Genomic DNA, 18,934 nt, shown 5'->3' with positions numbered 1-18,934 from the left:
TCCTGTTTAGGGGTGGGCAGTTCGTGGGTGGAACGTTTCAGCGCGGGTCAGTACCCATGACGTCATTGGGTGTTTTGCTGCGGCCGGTTTTGTCTGCGGGGGGGAACTGCAGAGAACTCGCCGCAGCGAGGGAAACGAGCCGCCCCTACTGTCCCCTAAAAGGCCTTCCCAAACACAATAAGCTCCAAAGATTCCCCCCACAAAAACCTTCCCAATCTCTTTACTCAAATTTAATGGCTTGGCAACGGGTATATAAATATAAATGTATATATATATATACCGGTGTATGTGGGTGATTTGGCCTAATACCCTAAGGGAAACCGGCATCTGCAGCTCGTAGAGGGGGGCGGAGGTATCGCGTCATAGGGATACCCTGAAATGTTTTCAAGCCTTGTTTTGTCGAATGTGTAATAGATATATATATGTGTGTGCGTACGTGGGTGTGTGTGCTAGACATCTCTCGTAGACATAAGATACTTAATCCCCTCCGCATCTTGTCCACAAATCTCCGCGGTTCTTTTCTCTCGACTCGTCGTGATGAAATTCGTTAAACCTGGCAATGCTTCGTTCTTGGTCCCTTGGATCGCTTTCATTCCCTGGTACGGGATGCTGATAGCCATGCTGGTGGTTTGGGCAGCACAGGGACACCCTATATACTGGTTCATGCACACGGACCAATTCCCAGTGTACATCTCAGATATTGGGGCCACGAACCTCAGACCGCTCTTCATCTCGTGTGCTGGATGGCAGGGTATCGGATACGTACTGTGCATCGTGTTGGAGTTCGCACAGAGACATTGGTTCAAAATGAACCCCTGGTTCACAATACATGAAAGAAACTTCATCCTCGCGGCAATTGTGCTCGCGACAATAGGTGAATTGGGTCTGCTATTCTGTACCATCTTCTCAACGGCCCTGTACCCACACGTCCACACGGCAATGGTTTGTATATTTATAGTATTCATGTTTCTCTCCATCTGCTGCCTGACTGGGGAGTACTTTTCCATGGGGAGACATTACGCTCTCATTCACCCAAGGCAAACCTATGAATCAGGGGTCGTTGATGTGGAAAATTTGCGGTGGTACCAGTGGGCAGGGTACAGGTGGAACAAATTTACCATTAGCGCCATCATCAAACTACTCTGGGTGATATGTGCCATTATTTGGGCCATCTGTTTCGGTGCCATCGATAACAATTCGACAAGTGCAAAATTCGAATGGCTTCTCGCATTCTGGCTCGGTGTATTCTTTATTATCATGTCCGTTGATTTCTACTTAGGGACCCGTTGGAGAAAATCAAAGTACTGGCCAAACGTCTCCTCAGACGCAATGTCAGGATACTACAAATTCGACAAGTACTTGGAGAAAAGATACAATGACCAAACCACTACATCAACCAAAGTTTTAGACGAACCAACAACTTCGACAGAGACAAGTTTAGATAACCCCCAGAATATGCATTGGTACGAGGAACGTCCTCCTCCAGTATAATAATGCATCAACAACGGCGTGCTTTCTAATATAGTATACCCTTTAATACCATCCATTTATTTTTTTTCCTTCATAAGTAATCTCCTTATAATGTCAAGACATGATTTATAACATGCATGTAGGGATTCTTTCCTCAACTGACTTTGTAAAAAAAAGGTGCCACTGGGTGAAGTCCCTTTAATAATCCTTATATCTCGCGGCAAACTCCCTGTTCAATAGTTATTAGGATTAAAGTACGAATTACAGAAACAAAATTATAGAAACTTAAACTTGGTAGAAAATAAAAAGAAGAGGTAAAAGGAAAAATCCGATAAAAGTTGTATAAAAAATTATAGCTCGCGACGAAATGGTGAATCTTTTCCCCTTTAAAACACTTCTTTAAACAGACTGTCCCTCTTGCCCTCAACGTCTTTAGGCGCAACTGGGTGCTCCGTCGTATCTGCAATCGTAACATTTTTTTGAGATACGCCTTCCACAACACCCGAAAGACCCCTAACTTCATTATCATTCTCAATGGACCCTTGAGAGAACCCAGTGAATGATGGAGTGCTCACCCTGGTCTGCATTTCTTCAACAGAAGTTCTTGCCTGAATTGGGGGTTGCTGAACTAAAGGCGATGTAACATTCGGCTTGGAATAATGTCTCGTATTAGCAGGATTTCTGCGGTTCGCATTAGAACCAAGGAAAAAATGCTCCATCCATCTTTTGTTTTTACTCACTTTTGGCGGCTTCGAAAACTTCTCCTGATTTGGCGAATTCTTATGGGGCAACCTAGTAGGTGAACTCTGCACCGGTTTAGCGCGCGCGCTCAAATTCTCAGCGGGGGCTCCCACAATACCGCTAACCCCAGTAACCGACCGAGCAGAGGCAGATGGAGCCGCATCACTTGCACTACCTTCCACTGGAGAGTCATCTGCAGCGTTGACCATGGTAGGTCTGCCCATGTTTTGGGCCCTTTCCGCTTGCATAACCTCTCCTACGTCAGCCAAGGAATGGGTCAAGCTGCTTTCTTCAGAGAGAGAACTCACATCATCAATATTGCTAACAAATCCGACGGATGATATGGCACGGTTAACTGACTGGTCTAAATCGTCCTTGTTACCGTACTTCTCTGCGGCACTATCCGATTGTTGCAAAGACTTAAACTTTCTTACTACGTCACGATTTTTGGTCAGCCTAGCAGTGTTGACCCCCAATTCCTTTTCGTTTGCAGCCAGTTGCTTCTCTAAGGACGCTAGTTTAGCTCTGCTCGAGTCAAGTGCTTTTACTTCATCTGATTTCCTTCCTTTGAGTGCTTTTACCTGTGATTCGTGGCGTTCTTTGCTCATTTGTTCTTTCTTGGTTTTGGACTTAAAAGAGAGCATAGATCTATGCTCATCAGAAGCAACATCGCCACGTTCAGTTCCGGAAATCAATAATTGCAAGTCATTTTCCAGATTGATTATGTTGTTATCGTGAAGTTGGATTTCGTTTTGTACATCTCTCATTTCAATCTTGATTGCCTCGATATCACTTCTTAGACGACTATCAGTCGTTTCACTGACTTGCAGATCATTCAGGTAAGGTTGAAGCATCTTGGTTTCTTCATTCTTCGCTGAAATCAATCCCTGTTGTTGAACAAGCATCCAACTAGATAACCGCTTCTTTTGCTCAGTCACTGTGGCCACCAATTCTTGTTGGAGTTTAGTCGATAGCTCGGCTCTACGTTTCTGTACTTTAGCTAGTTCCTGTTTCTTTGCCGATATTTTTGAATCCATTTCGGAGACCATTGCATTGTATTTCTGCTCATTCGAGGAATTTAATTCAGATTTTTCATAAGACTGAGATTTTTTAATTCTTTCAACAAGCTCGATATCATTCTTATTACGCGTTAACTGCAGAGATTTCCAGTCGTTCCAACTTTGTGTATAAGCCTCAATCCTCTTATCAATCAGGACGTCTATCTTCCTCTGCGCTGTAGCTCGTTCGTCAACCTCCTTCAGTATTGGTTTCACCAAATCCCTGGCGAGATCATCAATATCATTATTCTTCAACCACACATCCTTACCAATGTTGATTCTCCCCTGAGTCTTCTCAAGAAGTTTAGATTCTGCAAGATGCGACTTTTTCAAGTTATTGATCGCCACTTTCACAGCGGCTCTGTTGTAATCCATGTTACCGTAGACCAAAGTTTCTGAATCATAAAGCTCTGTCTGCTCGCGTAATCTTTTCTCAGTTTTTTCTTGGGCAAGTTTCCAAACTTTGTCCGAAGTCATGTGTTTAACAATCTCCAACTTTTGCTTCTCCAGGTCCCGTCTGTGTCGTTCCTCCGCTGAAAAGTGTTCTGGTAAACGTTCGCTAGGATGTACCGCATAAGCTGCACTCAAGGCGTTCTCGTTTCTTTTGATTATCATCTCTGGAGATTCATCTACGTATCTTTTCTTGATTCTGTTATTAGCTTTCCTTTCCGCGCCAGTTAAAACTTTAGATAGGTTCATCTGTTTTCTAACATCTGGGTTCTCCGGAGTTTCAAACGTGCGCAAAATGATATCAGGCGCATTTTTATAAACAGCGGCTGCAGAGTTGTGTGAATAAAGATAGTCTCTGTCTTTTTTCGCACTGTCAGCTTCGTTACCGAAGTCCAATAAGCTCTCCTCTGTAATTAGCACCTTGCTTAAACTCTGTGCGGCGCTGATTGCATCCCTGTTTAGGTCCATTTGCTGTTCGTATCTCCCCATCATAACCGAATCCTGGACCGCGGAATTTGCAGCGTATCCAACAGAAGGAAAGCTATCCAAACCACCACTGTTCCTTTTTGTTGCAGGTGAGTCGTACACCCCGTATTTCATTTTAACCTTGTACAGTGCTTCTTTGCTTAGCGGGGCGCCTGGTTTCTGGTACGACTGCAACTGACTAGATGCAGCCGACCTCATAGACCGTGGAACCGCCTGATGGTCATCGTCGTGCTTATCAGGGGTACTTTTACTCCTCTTGGCACGCACCGTAGTAGTCGTAGTCGTAACTATCTTCGTCTGCTCGGCTGACAGTTTCTGGGCTGCCACTGCAGCTTCAAATTTCTCTACTTTGACAGAACCTTGAACCGTCCCTTCCTCGAGTGCATTTTTGCGCACGTTAGGCACTGCAGATACTAATGACATTATAGTACCTCTTAGCAGTATGTAATTTCTTATGTCCTGTGAAACAATCAATGAAGAGAGAGAGAGCGGGGGGCGACAACTTTAAGAAACGTTTGAGTAAGAAGAACCCCGCTGGCAACAATTTCTTTAAATACCAAAACCCCGAAGCGAGCTCAAATGCAATTAAAGGGGTACCCTTAGGAGTACCCTAAGTCCAGGAGAATATCATCGAGCAGCAGTATCCTGGTACTCTGACGACGAATTATTAGTACGTCCCCTTCCGGAGGAGCACGACTCCGCAACCTTTAAAGGGCCGTGTACCCTTCATTATTACGCGATTTCCCTTTTTTTTCGTTTTATGTCTGAGGTTCAACTCTCTGGGGCGGCGAGAGTGTTCGGTACCATCTGGTAATGGTAGGATGTAATCAACTAGATAAACTGACCTCTGATCCGTCTAGCCAATTGTATGTCCTTTTTGGTCACTGTGACTCTTTTCGCGTGCAAAGCCAGTAGATTGGCATGTTCCAAGAGGCCCACCAGATAAGCCTCGCTTGCTTCTTGCAATGCCAAGATCGCCATCGACTGCCAAGTTAGGGGTTCGCTCTCCCATACAAAGTCACTGGCAACCTCTTTGACCAATCGAGCAAATGGTATCTTTGATATTAAAAGGTCCGTGGATTGTTGGTACTTCCTGATTTCGTACAAAGCCAAATTACTCGGTCTAAATTTCTTCCCCTGTTGGGCCGCAGTTCCGTCAATTCTCTTCCTCTGTATATCTTTGATCTTCTTCTCCAGTTGGCCAAACTTATTTGGCCTTTGGTATCTACGAGTCTCGACGGACCGCGGCGCTATTATGGAATTTGTACCGTTAACGGTACTTAAGACCTCTGATTCAGATCTGTCTTCAAATTCTTCATCGAAATCGTCCGGAACGTGCGATATGTCGAGCTCGTTCTCGTACGGACCACTATTGGAGACAACGTCCCCATCCTGTATATCTGTTGAGTCCAGGTCTCTTTCGTACCGCCTTCGCTCTGGGAGCGGATCGCCGCCCGTTTTCAGCAGTCTCCCGTACCTCCGGTTTCTCTCCAGAAGTTCCCGCGCTCTCTCATTGATTTTCTCCTGGTCAGTAGTCAGCGGCGCGGTGGGCAACAGATCCCAATCGCTACTATCAAATTGTTGTTTCTGCATATTTGACCTACTTTCACGCGTTTGTTTTTGATGCTTAGTGTTCTCTTTCTCCCTCTACCGTTAATAAACGTCACACACACTCCTTTAAAGTTCCCCACCTGTTGCACAGACTTTACCCACTGGAACTGCAAGCAAGTGTACTGAGGAGTGTTGGTTTGTAGATGCAGTTGCTACGAATCGTTTCAGACGACTTCTTAAAGCGATTAACATTGAAACTTTTTGTTTGTTCACTTTTATTCAATGCGATGAAATAATCAACAGTTCAGAAGCTCAAAGTGGTTGCACGTCTACCAAGAGGGTTCTGCCGCGATACACACTGACACTGGGTAGCGGAAAACACGGATACGATGGCTCCATTCAGATTAGACTCCATTCTGATAGTGTATCCCGAGTCTGCTACGACGCTGGTTCAATTTGGGCTGAACGACGAGGCGTTTACTGTGCCCGAATTAGAGATTCCAACGAGAATATATAAGGAAGTGGGCAGTGACAAAAAGAATAAGTACTTTTCTGAGCCGACGGAGACATCTGTCGAGGTGTCTCCGATAAAAGATGGGCTGATTGCCGACCTTCCTGCGTTTTTGCAGTTTTTGAAACTGGTTTACGGATCGATCCTGGCCAAGCAGTCGGTGAATAACCCAAGCGCTTTTGAGTTTCAACTGGCGAACATCCCCCTGTTGTTGCTGACAAGCCACAAATGGTCTCAGATCCAATGCGAAAGGATCACGCAGTTTGTATTCGAGCATTTGCAAATGAGCAGTTTGTTTCTGCTGTCGTCTGCCCTCGCAACCACGTACGCCTTGGTATCGCAGCCGAACTCTATCATCATTGATATTGGGACCAGCTACACCGATATTGTCCCTGTGATAGACTACACGGCATTGGCCTACATTGGGAGTAGATTGAAAATGGGAGGGGACCGTATAAACCAAACACTCAAGAAACTACTTCCTCACCTGTCAGACGAGGACATCGAAATCCTTAAAAAATCGCACATCTTCGAAGTAGTCAACGACGACATGAAAAAGTTCCACAAGATTTTGGATACTGCCGGTGAAGATGGTGTCGAGGATGAAGAAGAAGGCTCATTGAATGTAGTGGATCTTGTTACCTCCGGCCGTGATCCCAGAGAAGTTTTAGAGGAGAGAGAAAGAATGAAAAATGAGAAGAAGAAGAACGTCCCCAATTCAGAGATGGAGACCAACTCGTTTTGGGATTCCCAGGGGAACGAGGTCACGATTGGTAAGCAAAGGTTTCAGGGCTGTGACGAGCTGATCGCAAAGATATCCGAGAGAACAGGTGCCGTCATGAACAACATACCAGACGTTGCAAAGGCACAAATTGCCTGGGAAAATATAATCATCACAGGTGCGACCAGCTCCATCCAGGGGTTTAAAGAGGGGTTGATTGCCAAATTGGTGAAAGATCATCTAGTCATTGAACCTGAAGAGGAGAAGAATTCACGAGAGCAAGCCGCGTTGGAAGCACTTCCCGCTTACAAAAGAAGTAAGAATAAATTTATGGACACCTCCGTTGTTCCAACATTGGAGTACTCGCAAATTCCTACCGTAATCAAACTTTCAAAGTACCCTGAATATTTCCCTAATTGGAAGAAACACGGCTACGCTGACATTTCGTTTCTCGGCGCCCAAATTGTCGCTAAGCAGATATTTACTCATTCAAGAGATGTCAACTATATCTCGAAAAGTAAATATGATGAGACTGGACCCTCATGTTTGTGGGATATTGCAGTTTAAGTAGTACTTATGCTTGTAAGTTGTGTAATAATAAAGCAGTGAGAACTTTTTACGGGAGTGAGCACGAAATTCCTCAAAACTCGGAGGGAGAGTATGTGAGTATTCTAATTATTCCTTTCTAGTTATTAAATACTTAAATGCATGAGGGTTTATATTTCGTCAACAAAATGCAGATAGTCCTTGAAGCTATCTGAAGATTGGCCAACATTTGTATCAGTGAAATGCTTGAAATCGATGATATTCCTAGATTCCGGTAAACAAGTTTGATTATGGTTCTTCTTTGTGGGAGTAGCTGATGCATGGTCCGTATACCCCTCGCTCTTCTCAGGTGTGCCCTTAATTCTTATCAATTTCTTTATTGGTGTGGGGACGTCAATTGAATTATCCGATACATAAGTAGTCCTCCGATCCAGTGCTCTTGACCTATCATCATTTACAATTTGATGTTCCTGGTCCTCCCTGTGCCTATGATGCAGCTCGTGAGAGTCGAATTTAATAAGGTTGACAATTTGCGTCGGTTCATCTTCCAGGTCTCCTTCAAAAGAGGACGATCGCACTGACGGTAGAGAATCAAAAGATTCGACTATTGTTATATCCTCATTTGCAGTAGAAATCGTATTTTTCGGAGCCGAGGTGGGATTGCTACTCTTCCCCTTCCAAACTTTCTTCCACATTTTTTTGAGAGATCCATTTTTATTCCTACCGCGTCCCTTGAGTGTCTTAGAGACAGATTTCCGCGCGATCTCCACTTGCGGGAGTAATTCTTCTATATCGATTCGAGTGTTAGGATCTTTATCCAGTAACCTCCTTACGACGAGATCGGTAAGCGACGATCCGTCCAGCCTATCCAATAGTGATTCGGTGACGATTTTGTTGTATGTGCTAAACTCGTTCTCCCCAAAAAACGGCACTTCATTGAACAGAAGGCAATATAAAGTCACACCAAGAGCCCATATATCAATTTTGAATCCATCAATGGCCTCCTCGCCATTCTTATTCCCATTAGTGAAATTGCACAGCTCTGGTGGGATAAACGCAGGTGTCCCTACAATTTTATACAACTCGCGATGGAAGGCATCCTGTATAAACTCTGAAGATACAGCAGCGACATCGAACTCCGCCATTGTCGGGCTTAGAACACTGCATCCGAAATCAGTCAGTTTGAAAGTTTGAGTGTTGCCATCCAGTAAAATATTGGAAGGTTTGACATCTCTATGGACGATACCATTTTTCTTTAAAAACTTTAACGCCTTTGATAAATCTTCGATGCATGCAATTGTGACCTCTTGCACGCTAGTAACATGGGGAAGGAATTGCACCCATTGCGGTAGTAGTGAGTTTGCTTTTTCTCTTTTCCATTGCAACTCGCCCAAGTTGCACCATTCCAAGACCATCCAAACGTCAGGGGTCTCGGGTTGGTCAATGCACTCAATAAATTGAATAAAATAGCGGTTCTTGATCAACTTCGACATAATAAATATCTCCCATCGTATCTTGAACAAGTTGATAAGCATTGTGACTTCGTCTCCGACAAGGGGGCCAAACCATTGCAACGAGTTCCAAAACTCTATCTGGCGCAAGATCTGGTTCATCCCAAACATAGACATCTCATTACCTCGCTTGTTCATTTTTTTGAGCGCCACGACGCCGCCTTTCCGCAGATCGTGAGCTTTGTATACGACCCCAAATTGGCCCTTGCCAATTTTTTTTGCAATCTTGTAGTTACTGGCGACGTTCTCCTTGTGAATGTACCCTCTCGTGGACGATTGGATCCTGGCATTGTTCAAGTTGATCACATCGTTGTACGATTTCACGTGCTGTTTGTAGTCGAAATCGAGAGGTAGGTCCGTGCATTGGAAGGGTGAATCTCCAAGCAGGGTGGGTATCCTGGATTTCCTCGTAGACTGATTGAACATCGGCTCATGCAGTGGGGATTCAAAATAGCGGTATCGGGAGGTTAATGTCCGTTACTTACACACTTTGAATAACTCTGCGCAGATACGATTTTTTATGTTTGTTTTGTTTTTTGTTACTGTTTTTATTCTCTTAATTATGGACGGATTGAAAGAGTTAGTGCACCAAGAACAGGACACGACTGACCCTGTCATTGCACCGTGAGAGGAACATGAATCCACTGCATTTATAAAAAAATCGTCATGTATAGGGTATGGACACATACATAATATTATATATTATTGATATTTTGCTTGATATTAGTATTGCCTATATTGAGTGGAGGATTCTGTACCATAAGGTGTGTCGTCGTTTCTGGGATTCTGTCTAAAAATCGCCATGTTTCTTGTGCGTTTTCAAGTGCTGAGATAAGTTGTCGCTTCTGCTAAATTTTTTCTCGCATAACGTGCAAGCGAAAGGTCTATCGTTAGAGTGGACGGACCTCACGTGCCGCTTCAGGTGTTCGCTTCTTTTGAACGCCTTGACACACTGCCCACACTTGAAAGGTTTGTCCTCCAGGGATACCAGCGTGGCAGCGAGGTTCAGCGAGTCCTGCGACATCGAGGGGGTTCGTATGACGCCAATTGTGGATTTCCTCCTCGCGCCCGCGAGTGACGACGAGGACGATGAGACTAGGGAGCCCGAGGTGCCGGACATGTTGAAAGAGGGCATATTCGATATCGATCTTCTCTTCTCGATCTTCGTAGGGTGCGCGTACGGCTGCGGGTCTATTGTTGGGAACGTCTCAAACTTGGAGATTCCCTTCATAGCGAGCTCAGCGGCGACGGTGTTTGTATCGGCTAGCATCATCGAAGGTTTGATGAACTTCCCCTCCTGTGTGGTCGTCGTCTCCGCGATTGGGTCCGTCATTAACGAGTTCCCGAGATTGAACTTGTCCTCGTCGCTCTCCTCGGTATCTGAAAACAGCGCGTTCTCTGCACTGTTCCCGTTACTGGTGCCCTCCGAGGGCAACCCGCCGGCACCCTCATACAGGTTATTGAACAGTGCGTTGCTTGATATCGTGGGCAGCGACGACCGCTGCCGCAGGGCAGAGTAACTATTTCTGGGGGACCTCAGCACTGCGTCCCCTATGGGTGACCTTTCCGTGTTTGTGGGTGCCGTTGACTCACCCTCGTTGAAGTTCATATTGTAGTCGTTCAACACTTGCGACAGTTCGTTGTTCAAAGTGACGATACTGTCTCTCTTCGCGTTCACGTCACCGTCACCGTCACCGTCACCGTCACCTTGCCCCGTGGCCTGTTTGTCTGTCTTGGAGTTGTCCCTTGCCTGCGGGACCTCTGACATGTTCCAGAAATCGACGTTGTGGGAAATGGAATTCCTCGTGTCGGTCAGCGAGGGGAACTGGTCATCGGTGACTGTTTCGCTGAGGCTGTTCCCGAAGAGGAGGTCGTTGGAGTCGAACTCGTTGGACACAAAATCGTCGAGCACCTCATCTAGGGCGGACTGGTCTGGGATATCTGCTATACTGTTGCGGTTGTTATCCAAGAACGAGTTGTGTTTCGTGGAGAGCCTGTTGTTTACCAACTGGTGCGGGGATATCAGTTGTTGTTGTTGTTGTTGCTGGGGTATTCTTTGCGATTGTCTCTCTATCTCCTTGGAGTCCAGCATTTCGAGGAGGTCAGTCATTGCCGTTGGGCTAGACAGTTCCTGGAGATCATCCGCGGTGAGCGAGTTGATATTGTTGTTGATATAGTTGAACCTGAAATTCAGCTTCGATATGTTGGCAAGACTGCTGTTTGCCGTGTTGAGCTTTGTGGTCGACGACGATATCGATGGGGACGACATTGCTGGACTCGCGAGTACGTTATCGGAGTTGTTGCTGCTGCTGTTATCACGTTGCGAATGGGTATTTGTTTCCGAACTGTCCGTATTTGGAGCCAGTTTCTTGCTGTTCGAAACACTCACCGGCGTGGTACTCGAGTCCGTTGCCGCTGCGGGGGACTCCACTGAGTAATTCAAGTAGTAATTGAGATCTGGAGTAGCCACTGCTGGTTTATCTGTCGCCGTTGTGTTATCGAAGTTCAAACGAGCATTGTTAGACACATCTGCTGTGCCGCCTGCCTCCTCGCCACTTTGGGCCATATTTGCACTTTCAATCGCCGTATCCAGGCTTATATTTGGGAATTGAGCACTCTCCAACCCTCTCACTGTAGAAGCTGTTGACAGCATACTTCTAAGGGAATGAAAAAGAAAGACAAGATAAGCTTTACTGCCCGTTTATTTTTTCTTTAATTTAATATCTTTTTCTCTGTCGTAACGTGACGGAGGGCCAAAGACGCAGGAATCTAGCGTCTCGAAAATAAATAACTGGTCCCTAACACTGAGCAATGGATGCTAAATAAGCTGAAAAAACGAACCGTACAAACGACTCTCGTTCTTGTACCTTCGCACTGCCCAAATCTACCAATTCCTGCAGTTGGTACTGAAGATCCAACCAGCAAAGCAAGCAAAGCAAGTAAAGCAAGAAAGCGAGACAACTTCGGTCCTCCGGCCGGTCTCCTGCACGTATATATATTCTTAACAGTTGGCACACGCGGGCAGGCTTCCCGCCACCAGCTGCTGCACCGGGGGACACACTACCACGCACAAGCAAAGACAGCCTCCCGCAGCGCAGTAGCACCAACCGCAACCCAGAGTTGCCTACCTTCCACGAGTCCTCGAGGGCCCCACGGAAGGCATGCGGGCGGTATCCCAAAACGGCAAAAGAGGCGGGTCGGAACAGAGCGGCCCCACCCTCTGGGCAGATTCCAGCTGCCTTCCCCTTTGGGAACACGCCGCTGCGCGCAGCGTCTGTGGGCCTGTGGCCTCCACCCCGGGGCGGACTTGTCTGGCCAATCGGAATGCACGGTCCCGCGGCGCGCTGCGGGTGTTTCTCTGGGCTGCCACAGCAACAGCCCGGAACGGTAGCGGAATAGGGGCAGCGCTGGTGCTCTGGCATTATGGCCGCTTTGGGCCACCGCGGGGCCCCATGCCCTCTTCTGTGCGCCTCCTGTTACCCGCCTCTGCGTCTGGCGTGGGGGTTCTGCCGACGGGGTGGGGGTGGGGTCGCAAGCGTGGGAGGGGTATCCGGGTAACACCCTGCCGTTTGCGATCTTCTCTCGCTTTGGAAAATTCGTGTTCCCCCCCCCAACGTACGTTCCACGTACGTTGAAAACATCGCGTTTACGTCAGTGACGAGTGCTTGCAGCGGGGACTTTGGAGGAAATCTGGTTCCCTTGCACCGTCTTCTTGATTATATCATTTCTGAACCGCTCGTACATACGTCTTCACAATTATGCAGGGCGGTGTTAGGAGGAAGAAAGATATGCTCCCACGGTACAAGAACGGGTCGCGGTACGACAAGAGGCGTTCGTGGTTGACCACCCCGATGAAGAAAGTCGTCATCTACTGTCTGCTGTTGCTAGGTGTGTTCCTCGTCCTGAGGGTAGGGTATTCGGATCTCAACAGAATGCCCGATTACGAGTTGGAACACGATGAAAACTCGATGCAAGAGATCGCGGATGAGATAAGAAAGAATAAGCAACGGCAGGGACAGCCGGCAAACCTTAACGGTGGTGGTGCCGTGGTCGCTTCAGCGCAACAACAGCAACAGGAGAATGACATTAAGAGGAAAATTATTAAGGAAAATTTTAATAACGAGGTCGCTAAACAACAGGAGACCAAGAATTTAGAGAAAAATGATATAAAGCCACATGTCGACGAGAAAAAATTGGTGAAACAGCCAATCGGTGCAAAAATTACCTCTAGATTGATATGAGGGGGGGCGTACTCCAGGCGGCGAGAGACATCTCCCACCCGTATATAGATTAATAAGTAATACAGTTAACGCATACGAAAAAGAGAGAAGAGACCACGGGAAATAACTCAAAATCCAAACCTCTTCTTAGTGTACACGTACCCAATGTATGCCAGTACAACCATGCAGGACAGGATCCCGAAGAACCACTGCAAGGATTCGTTGAATTGACCTGGAACTAGAACATTCATCCCCCACAGACCAGTAACAACGTTCATCGGTAACACAATCGTACCAAGGATCGTAATCTTGCCCAACACATCGTTCATGTCGTTGTTCACTTTGGTCATATCAATGTTGATCTGCGCCAAGTAGTTCGAATGCGATCTACTCAGTAACTTCTCGTAGTGATTCAACGAGGAAACCATCGTAATGATATGATCTTGAATATCGTCCAAGTACATCCCAATCTCAGCTTGTGGCACAGAATCCCATTGCCCATTGTACCGTTTCGCAAAACCTTTAATCACATCAGCCTTGGCGCCAAGAAGCCTCAAAATACTCATCACTCGCTTACGACACTCACCAATCCGTCTCAACATATCACCTTTCTTCTTCCACCCAATTAGGTTCACATTGAAGGTAGACATATCCGAGGACCTACTACTGCGCGACGAATTCGAACTTGTGAAACTACGCGTCCGTGAGGACCTCGTCGGAGTCGCCCCAGAACGGTCAGAGAACGCAGTACGTCTAGACCTCCTGTCGTACAGTCTCACCGAATCACGCGAAGAATCGCTGCTATCGCTGTCGGAACTAGAATCGGAATCACTAGAGTCAGAATCAGACGAATTGCCGTTATGGTTCATCTTCAAGATTGCGTCCTCTATGTCGTAAACCTCGTCCTCGATCAATTCAATCATGGGACCAAACGCGTCTGTTATATCATCGATCAAAGCGTAGGCGATCCAATCCGCAGTGACGTTTAGATAATCCTTCAACAAACGGGCCCTCCGCCTGACGTTGATAGGGTGTGGGGTAGGAGCAAAATGGAAAGTCAGGACACCAGTCCGGAACACAATAATGTAAACATTCAAGGGCTCTAACTCACCGGCTCGTGGCTTGTGTCTGTCCCCTGACTTCCTCTTGAACTTTTCCTTCTCCTCTTTCTTCTTCATAATACTCTGCCGCCGCCTCTTTGTCATTGACCCGTAGTCGGTCGTGTTCGTTGAGTACGTCGACGACCTTCTTCTGTTCTTTTTAAATATATTCTTTAACCAACGAGATGGTGCCCCCATGTTTGAGGAGGCATCATCGCCGTTCGTACCATTGGTGTGCGACTCATTTATCGTCTCCAATTTGGAATTGTTCCCGCCATCCTTCTTCTTCCTCGTGTGCCTCTCGGCCACAATGTCGAAACTTCTGAAACAAATCAGGTAGTAGTCTTTGAACAGTTCGACCTTTTCGCGGACCTCCCCTAGGAAAATGTCCTCCGTCGTCAAGGGATGGATTCCGAATGCTTTACTCAACACTTTCATCTCCTCCTCCGTTGGGTTTACAACATCTAGCCAGAAGGGCGGAACGCTATCTGCTGCGGTCATCATCATTGCACCGTTGCTTACCGTCCTTGATAACGTCGACGCGTTTTTACCCAGGATGCTTTGTAAGGGGCCTGTCTGCTGTTGTTGTTGCTGCTGCTGTTGTAATTGGGGCAGCGTTGTCGAGGAAGGACCAGTGGCGGTTAAGATCCCGCTGTTGTGGTAATGTGGCGGGGATGGAGATGTGAGTTTATTCGGGGTGTCGCTCCTCTCGTCGAGCCAGTCCTGGTTGTGTGCGTGTGGCGCATAGACGGAGCTCACAAACAGATCATCGAACTTCTGTCCCGGCTGCAACAGTCCTGAGATTGTCGGAGAATGCACAGTAGAATCCAGATCCATTCTAAAGTAGGCGAATCTGAAATGTTCAGGATTGTTCGAAATAATGTGGTGCGGGTACTGGATGTTTCTGCCGACAAGAAAATTGTCCCTCATGGCCGTGTTCCCCTCGCTGCCATCGATGGTCCCGCCGTTGGTCGTACCCATGATAGTCGAGTTCTTGCCGAAACTCGAGTTTAGTTGTGCATTGGCGTGTGGTCTTTGCATCAAATGCCATGGCGTAATCTTTTTCGGTCTCAGTCTCCCCAGTTTTTCCAAGTGTTCTGCCTCGTTGATCTTCTTGTTCCCCAATTCAGGTACGTCGATATTGGTCACTATCGGGTGTGAGAAGAAAATTCCATTCTGGGACTTGTCGTTGCCCCTGTTGTGCCTATTGGACAGCGACGACTGCGTGTCGTCCTCCTCTGTGTCGTCGTAGTGGAAATGGAACTGTTCTGCATCCTCGAGGGCCTGCCGTCTGAGTCTTTCTATTTCCTCCCTTGAGAACTCTTCTAGTACCGCGACGTCTGGCCAAACTTTTTCGACGATGTCGTTCTCCTCCACGAGACACACGTCGTCAAGTGATGAGTTCGAGGACGAGTTCCTCGACGACGGTCTAGAGTTGTACTCATTCTCATCTGAGAACGAGGTGGATGTCGATTTTGAAGAAGTGCTCGCTCGCTGTGAGTCCCTCTCGGCGGCAAAGGCCGCGTCGTCCCGCAGAGTTGCAGGGAGCACATTGCCGCGGTTATCCTGGCGACTGTCCGTTGTTGATGCTACACCTGTGGTGTTTTTCTGAACGTGCTGGAGCAAAGCATCGACGTCGATGACAACGTCATCATCTGTCCCCGTGGTTCCAGCGGCACGGGAGGCACGCTTGCTTCCCCTCTTGGACTTCCCACTCTTGGGTTGTTGTTTGGTGTACGGTTTCACGGACCGCACACTGGACTTCCTGCGCAGTTTCGGGGTCACCAGTTTGCCGTTGGAGAGATACGGGTCGCCGTTCCCGCTGCCCGTGGGCCTGTGGTCTATAAACGCGTGGTTTCTGGTGTTCACCGAGTTCGCAAGGTCCTGCATGCTGTTGTCCCCCCTGTGTCTGTGCAACCCGAACACCCCATCGCCGCGCTCCAGGTCGTACTCTGTGTCAGACTCGTGCAGGATCCCCCAAGAGTCTGCGTTATCGAAGTCTGTAGCTGCATCGTGGTGGTCCCTCTCCAGGTTTGTCGCGGACGACACCCGTTTGTGGCCGGCACGTCGGTCCCTGTTACTCGCCAGCAGCGGCACGCGTTCCCTGTTCAATCGATCCATGGAGGAGATGAGTCAGAATAGCAATGTACGCGGTAAGTGTCTTTTCCCCCCTCTTTTTTATCTTCTAATACCCAGTTGATCAAAGACTTCTAACTGGACATGGAAAATCGGTACGTCTACGTACACTCTCCAATTATTTCGTGCTGTAACCTGCTGCTTTAGCGATACCGTCTCACCGTCTCTTTCCCTCTTGTGTCGGTCTCATCGCTTCGACGTCAAAGAAACTGAAAACAACAAAAAAACGACTCAAAATCGACTTCTTTTAACGCAAAAAGTGTCACAAAATGGGACCGGCAGAGACGCCAGGGAACAAGGTGTAGGGCACCCGAAATGGATTACGTATTGGGGATGTCGTGATGCAGTTGTGCCATGTATATACCTCTGCAAAATCTTGTACCATTTCTTGAAACAAGGCACCAGCTTTGGTAAAAAATATTGGAAACAGTGATTGCCGTCTCTTCGAACTGCAGAACACACAACACACTCACACGTACCTTGCCCTTCCCATGATGCCATCACAGAGACCCAATCATACCTGCTTAACACACCCAACCGACGGCAGATCGCCCGCCTGAACGACACACCGACGCCGTTACCCGCCAGCGACTATTAGAAGAAGAAGAAGAAGAAGAAGAGCTTGAGACGACAAGTTGCACTACTACACACGGGGGACCACAGAGGTTCGACCAGAGAGTAAATTACAACAGGATGAGTCTTTACTTTGCATTGCTGTTTACCGTGCTGAGCGTGGAGATCGGGGTTTTGTTTCTGCTCGTGTGTCCGCTGCCCCTACGGGTGCGCAAGCTGCTGTACAGGGGTTGTCAAAGTTGTCTCGCGAAACAGGAGTTCAGGGTCGTCGCGAGCATCATTGGTGTGATTGTTGGGTTGTTGTTCGTGGACTCCTTCAAGCGTGCGAACGTTCCTGTGAACTTGCCCCGTCATTCGCAACAACGGGTAGGGGAACCCCCAGTGGGAGGTTACGACCCAATCACGTCGATACAGGCGTTGGCGTCCAGGTCGTATAATCAACGGAACGCGTACATCTCAGGGTTCATCCTGTATTTCGCTGTAGGGATTATGACCGTGATGAGCGTCGTTCGTAGGGTCATCAAGTACCAAGAACTGATTAACAAGGGTGAGAAGCCCGTAGAGGACACTGAAACTAAGGAGTTGAGGACAGTGTTGCAACAGAGGGAGACGGATCTTGCCGCACTGAAGACACAACTCGAGAACAACGAGAAGTTCTTTGACAAGAACAACGAACCGAGCGAGACGGACGCTAATTTGAAGAAGAACGAGTAGTTGAGTAGTAACATACACAGTACTATATATTTACGTATGTTTATAGGTTTCTATCCTTTCGGTATATGTTCTTGATCTCACTGTGACGATCACTGTTGATGTACTTGACCCACGTCATGTATGGTACTACTACTGCCACGGCAGCGATGAGTGCTCTGCTTGTAGTTTGTGTGAGCAACTTGTTGTTGCCAAACCGCTGCTGGAAATCATGCGAGAGAAACATCTTGGACTGTTTGGGGCTGTAGTTTGGTCTGGAGGTTTTGACCTGACCACGCTCTGCTGTGTTATATATTCGTCGGTGTTCAAGGGATCTGGTACCTGGTACCCTTTATCTGTTGGAGTTCCAGATATTAATACGTAACGCACATCGGATGCACCCAGACAGTACTGCACCTGCAATCTACGTCATTCACGCCGTATACACATACATAGAAGTTACTAAAGTGAGACTAGCGATAGCATCTACTCGTAAATCCAAGCGTCCGCGATCTTGGTCCATTGGATCAACTCGTTCTCTTGGAACCACAATCCGATCTCTCTCGTGGCACTCTCCACGGAGTCACTCCCGTGGCACACGTTCCTCCCCAGATCGATCCCGAAGTCACCTCTAATTGTTCCCGGCCCACTTTGCAACGGGTTCGTCGCACCGAGGATGACCCTCCCTTGCTTCACCACGTCTTTACCCTCCCAGCACATCGCGACAATGGGACCACTGGACATGAAGGCGGCCATCTTCGGGTAGAAAGGTTTGTTGACGTGTTCCTCGTAGTGTTTCGCCAACAACTCAGGAGTAGCCTGAACGAGCTTGATCCCGGCAAGCTTGTACCCCTTCTGCTCAAACCGAGCAATGATGGGGGCAACAAGTCCCCTTTGGACACCGTCTGGTTTGATAGCGATGAAAGTTCTCTCAGTGGACATCTTGTGGTTGTTGTGTCTGTACCCTTGTGTGACAATACGGAGAGGAATTTGCTTTCACGGGATTGAATAATCAACACGTTGCTGTTATATATACCCAAAACGGGCCGGAGGAAAGGAGAGCGAGCTGCATCTGGGGGGGTCTTCCCCGGATCCAATTGGATCTGCGGGATGCAGTGCTTGCATCCCCACGGTTGAGTTACAAACGGGTATTCATTCTTGGCATAGATG

At 47.5% G+C, this 18,934-nt stretch overlaps 12 protein-coding genes across 12 annotated transcripts; 4 read left to right on the top strand and 8 right to left on the bottom strand.

The window, feature by feature from the left end:
* Window positions 1–537: 537 nt before the first annotated feature.
* Window positions 538–1,491, top strand: KNAG0H00600 (Frag1/DRAM/Sfk1 family protein; the record flags this gene model as incomplete). The annotated part of the gene is made up of 1 exon (XM_022609312.1): window positions 538–1,491. The coding sequence occupies one exon, from the start codon at window positions 538–540 to the stop codon at window positions 1,489–1,491; it is 954 nt and encodes a 317-aa protein (XP_022465721.1).
* Window positions 1,492–1,856: 365 nt separating this feature from the next.
* KNAG0H00590 (uncharacterized protein) lies at window positions 1,857–4,628 on the bottom strand (the record flags this gene model as incomplete). Its single annotated transcript, XM_022609311.1, has 1 exon — window positions 1,857–4,628. One exon carries the CDS (start codon window positions 4,626–4,628, stop codon window positions 1,857–1,859), a length of 2,772 nt encoding a protein of 923 aa, XP_022465720.1.
* Window positions 4,629–5,036: 408 nt separating this feature from the next.
* Window positions 5,037–5,798, bottom strand: CSE4 (centromeric DNA-binding histone H3-like protein CSE4; the record flags this gene model as incomplete). The annotated part of the gene is made up of 1 exon (XM_022609310.1): window positions 5,037–5,798. The coding sequence occupies one exon, from the start codon at window positions 5,796–5,798 to the stop codon at window positions 5,037–5,039; it is 762 nt and encodes a 253-aa protein (XP_022465719.1).
* Window positions 5,799–6,145: 347 nt separating this feature from the next.
* ARP9 (Arp9p) lies at window positions 6,146–7,555 on the top strand (the record flags this gene model as incomplete). Its single annotated transcript, XM_022609309.1, has 1 exon — window positions 6,146–7,555. One exon carries the CDS (start codon window positions 6,146–6,148, stop codon window positions 7,553–7,555), a length of 1,410 nt encoding a protein of 469 aa, XP_022465718.1.
* Window positions 7,556–7,704: 149 nt separating this feature from the next.
* ELM1 (serine/threonine protein kinase ELM1) lies at window positions 7,705–9,471 on the bottom strand (the record flags this gene model as incomplete). Its single annotated transcript, XM_022609308.1, has 1 exon — window positions 7,705–9,471. The coding sequence occupies one exon, from the start codon at window positions 9,469–9,471 to the stop codon at window positions 7,705–7,707; it is 1,767 nt and encodes a 588-aa protein (XP_022465717.1).
* Window positions 9,472–9,835: 364 nt separating this feature from the next.
* MSN4 (stress-responsive transcriptional activator MSN4) lies at window positions 9,836–11,698 on the bottom strand (the record flags this gene model as incomplete). The annotated part of the gene is made up of 1 exon (XM_022609306.1): window positions 9,836–11,698. The coding sequence occupies one exon, from the start codon at window positions 11,696–11,698 to the stop codon at window positions 9,836–9,838; it is 1,863 nt and encodes a 620-aa protein (XP_022465716.1).
* A 145-nt stretch (window positions 11,699–11,843) lies between these two features.
* On the bottom strand, window positions 11,844–12,467 carry KNAG0H00540 (uncharacterized protein; the record flags this gene model as incomplete). Its single annotated transcript, XM_022609305.1, has 1 exon — window positions 11,844–12,467. One exon carries the CDS (start codon window positions 12,465–12,467, stop codon window positions 11,844–11,846), a length of 624 nt encoding a protein of 207 aa, XP_022465715.1.
* Window positions 12,468–12,803: 336 nt separating this feature from the next.
* Window positions 12,804–13,286, top strand: KNAG0H00530 (uncharacterized protein; the record flags this gene model as incomplete). Its single annotated transcript, XM_022609304.1, has 1 exon — window positions 12,804–13,286. One exon carries the CDS (start codon window positions 12,804–12,806, stop codon window positions 13,284–13,286), a length of 483 nt encoding a protein of 160 aa, XP_022465714.1.
* A 107-nt stretch (window positions 13,287–13,393) lies between these two features.
* On the bottom strand, window positions 13,394–16,486 carry MNR2 (putative Mg(2+) transporter MNR2; the record flags this gene model as incomplete). The annotated part of the gene is made up of 1 exon (XM_022609303.1): window positions 13,394–16,486. One exon carries the CDS (start codon window positions 16,484–16,486, stop codon window positions 13,394–13,396), a length of 3,093 nt encoding a protein of 1,030 aa, XP_022465713.1.
* Window positions 16,487–17,194: 708 nt separating this feature from the next.
* YET1 (Yet1p) lies at window positions 17,195–17,788 on the top strand (the record flags this gene model as incomplete). The annotated part of the gene is made up of 1 exon (XM_022609302.1): window positions 17,195–17,788. The coding sequence occupies one exon, from the start codon at window positions 17,195–17,197 to the stop codon at window positions 17,786–17,788; it is 594 nt and encodes a 197-aa protein (XP_022465712.1).
* Window positions 17,789–17,828: 40 nt separating this feature from the next.
* DPC7 (Dpc7p) lies at window positions 17,829–18,011 on the bottom strand (the record flags this gene model as incomplete). The annotated part of the gene is made up of 1 exon (XM_022609301.1): window positions 17,829–18,011. One exon carries the CDS (start codon window positions 18,009–18,011, stop codon window positions 17,829–17,831), a length of 183 nt encoding a protein of 60 aa, XP_022465711.1.
* A 239-nt stretch (window positions 18,012–18,250) lies between these two features.
* YNK1 (nucleoside diphosphate kinase) lies at window positions 18,251–18,706 on the bottom strand (the record flags this gene model as incomplete). The annotated part of the gene is made up of 1 exon (XM_022609300.1): window positions 18,251–18,706. The coding sequence occupies one exon, from the start codon at window positions 18,704–18,706 to the stop codon at window positions 18,251–18,253; it is 456 nt and encodes a 151-aa protein (XP_022465710.1).
* Between the last annotated feature and the right edge of the window lie 228 nt (window positions 18,707–18,934).

This window comes from Huiozyma naganishii, chromosome 8 (genome assembly GCF_000348985.1).
Source record: "Huiozyma naganishii CBS 8797 chromosome 8, complete genome".
NCBI classification, from domain to species: domain Eukaryota; kingdom Fungi; phylum Ascomycota; class Saccharomycetes; order Saccharomycetales; family Saccharomycetaceae; genus Huiozyma; species Huiozyma naganishii.
This window is presented reverse-complemented; position numbering and strand designations above follow the sequence as displayed.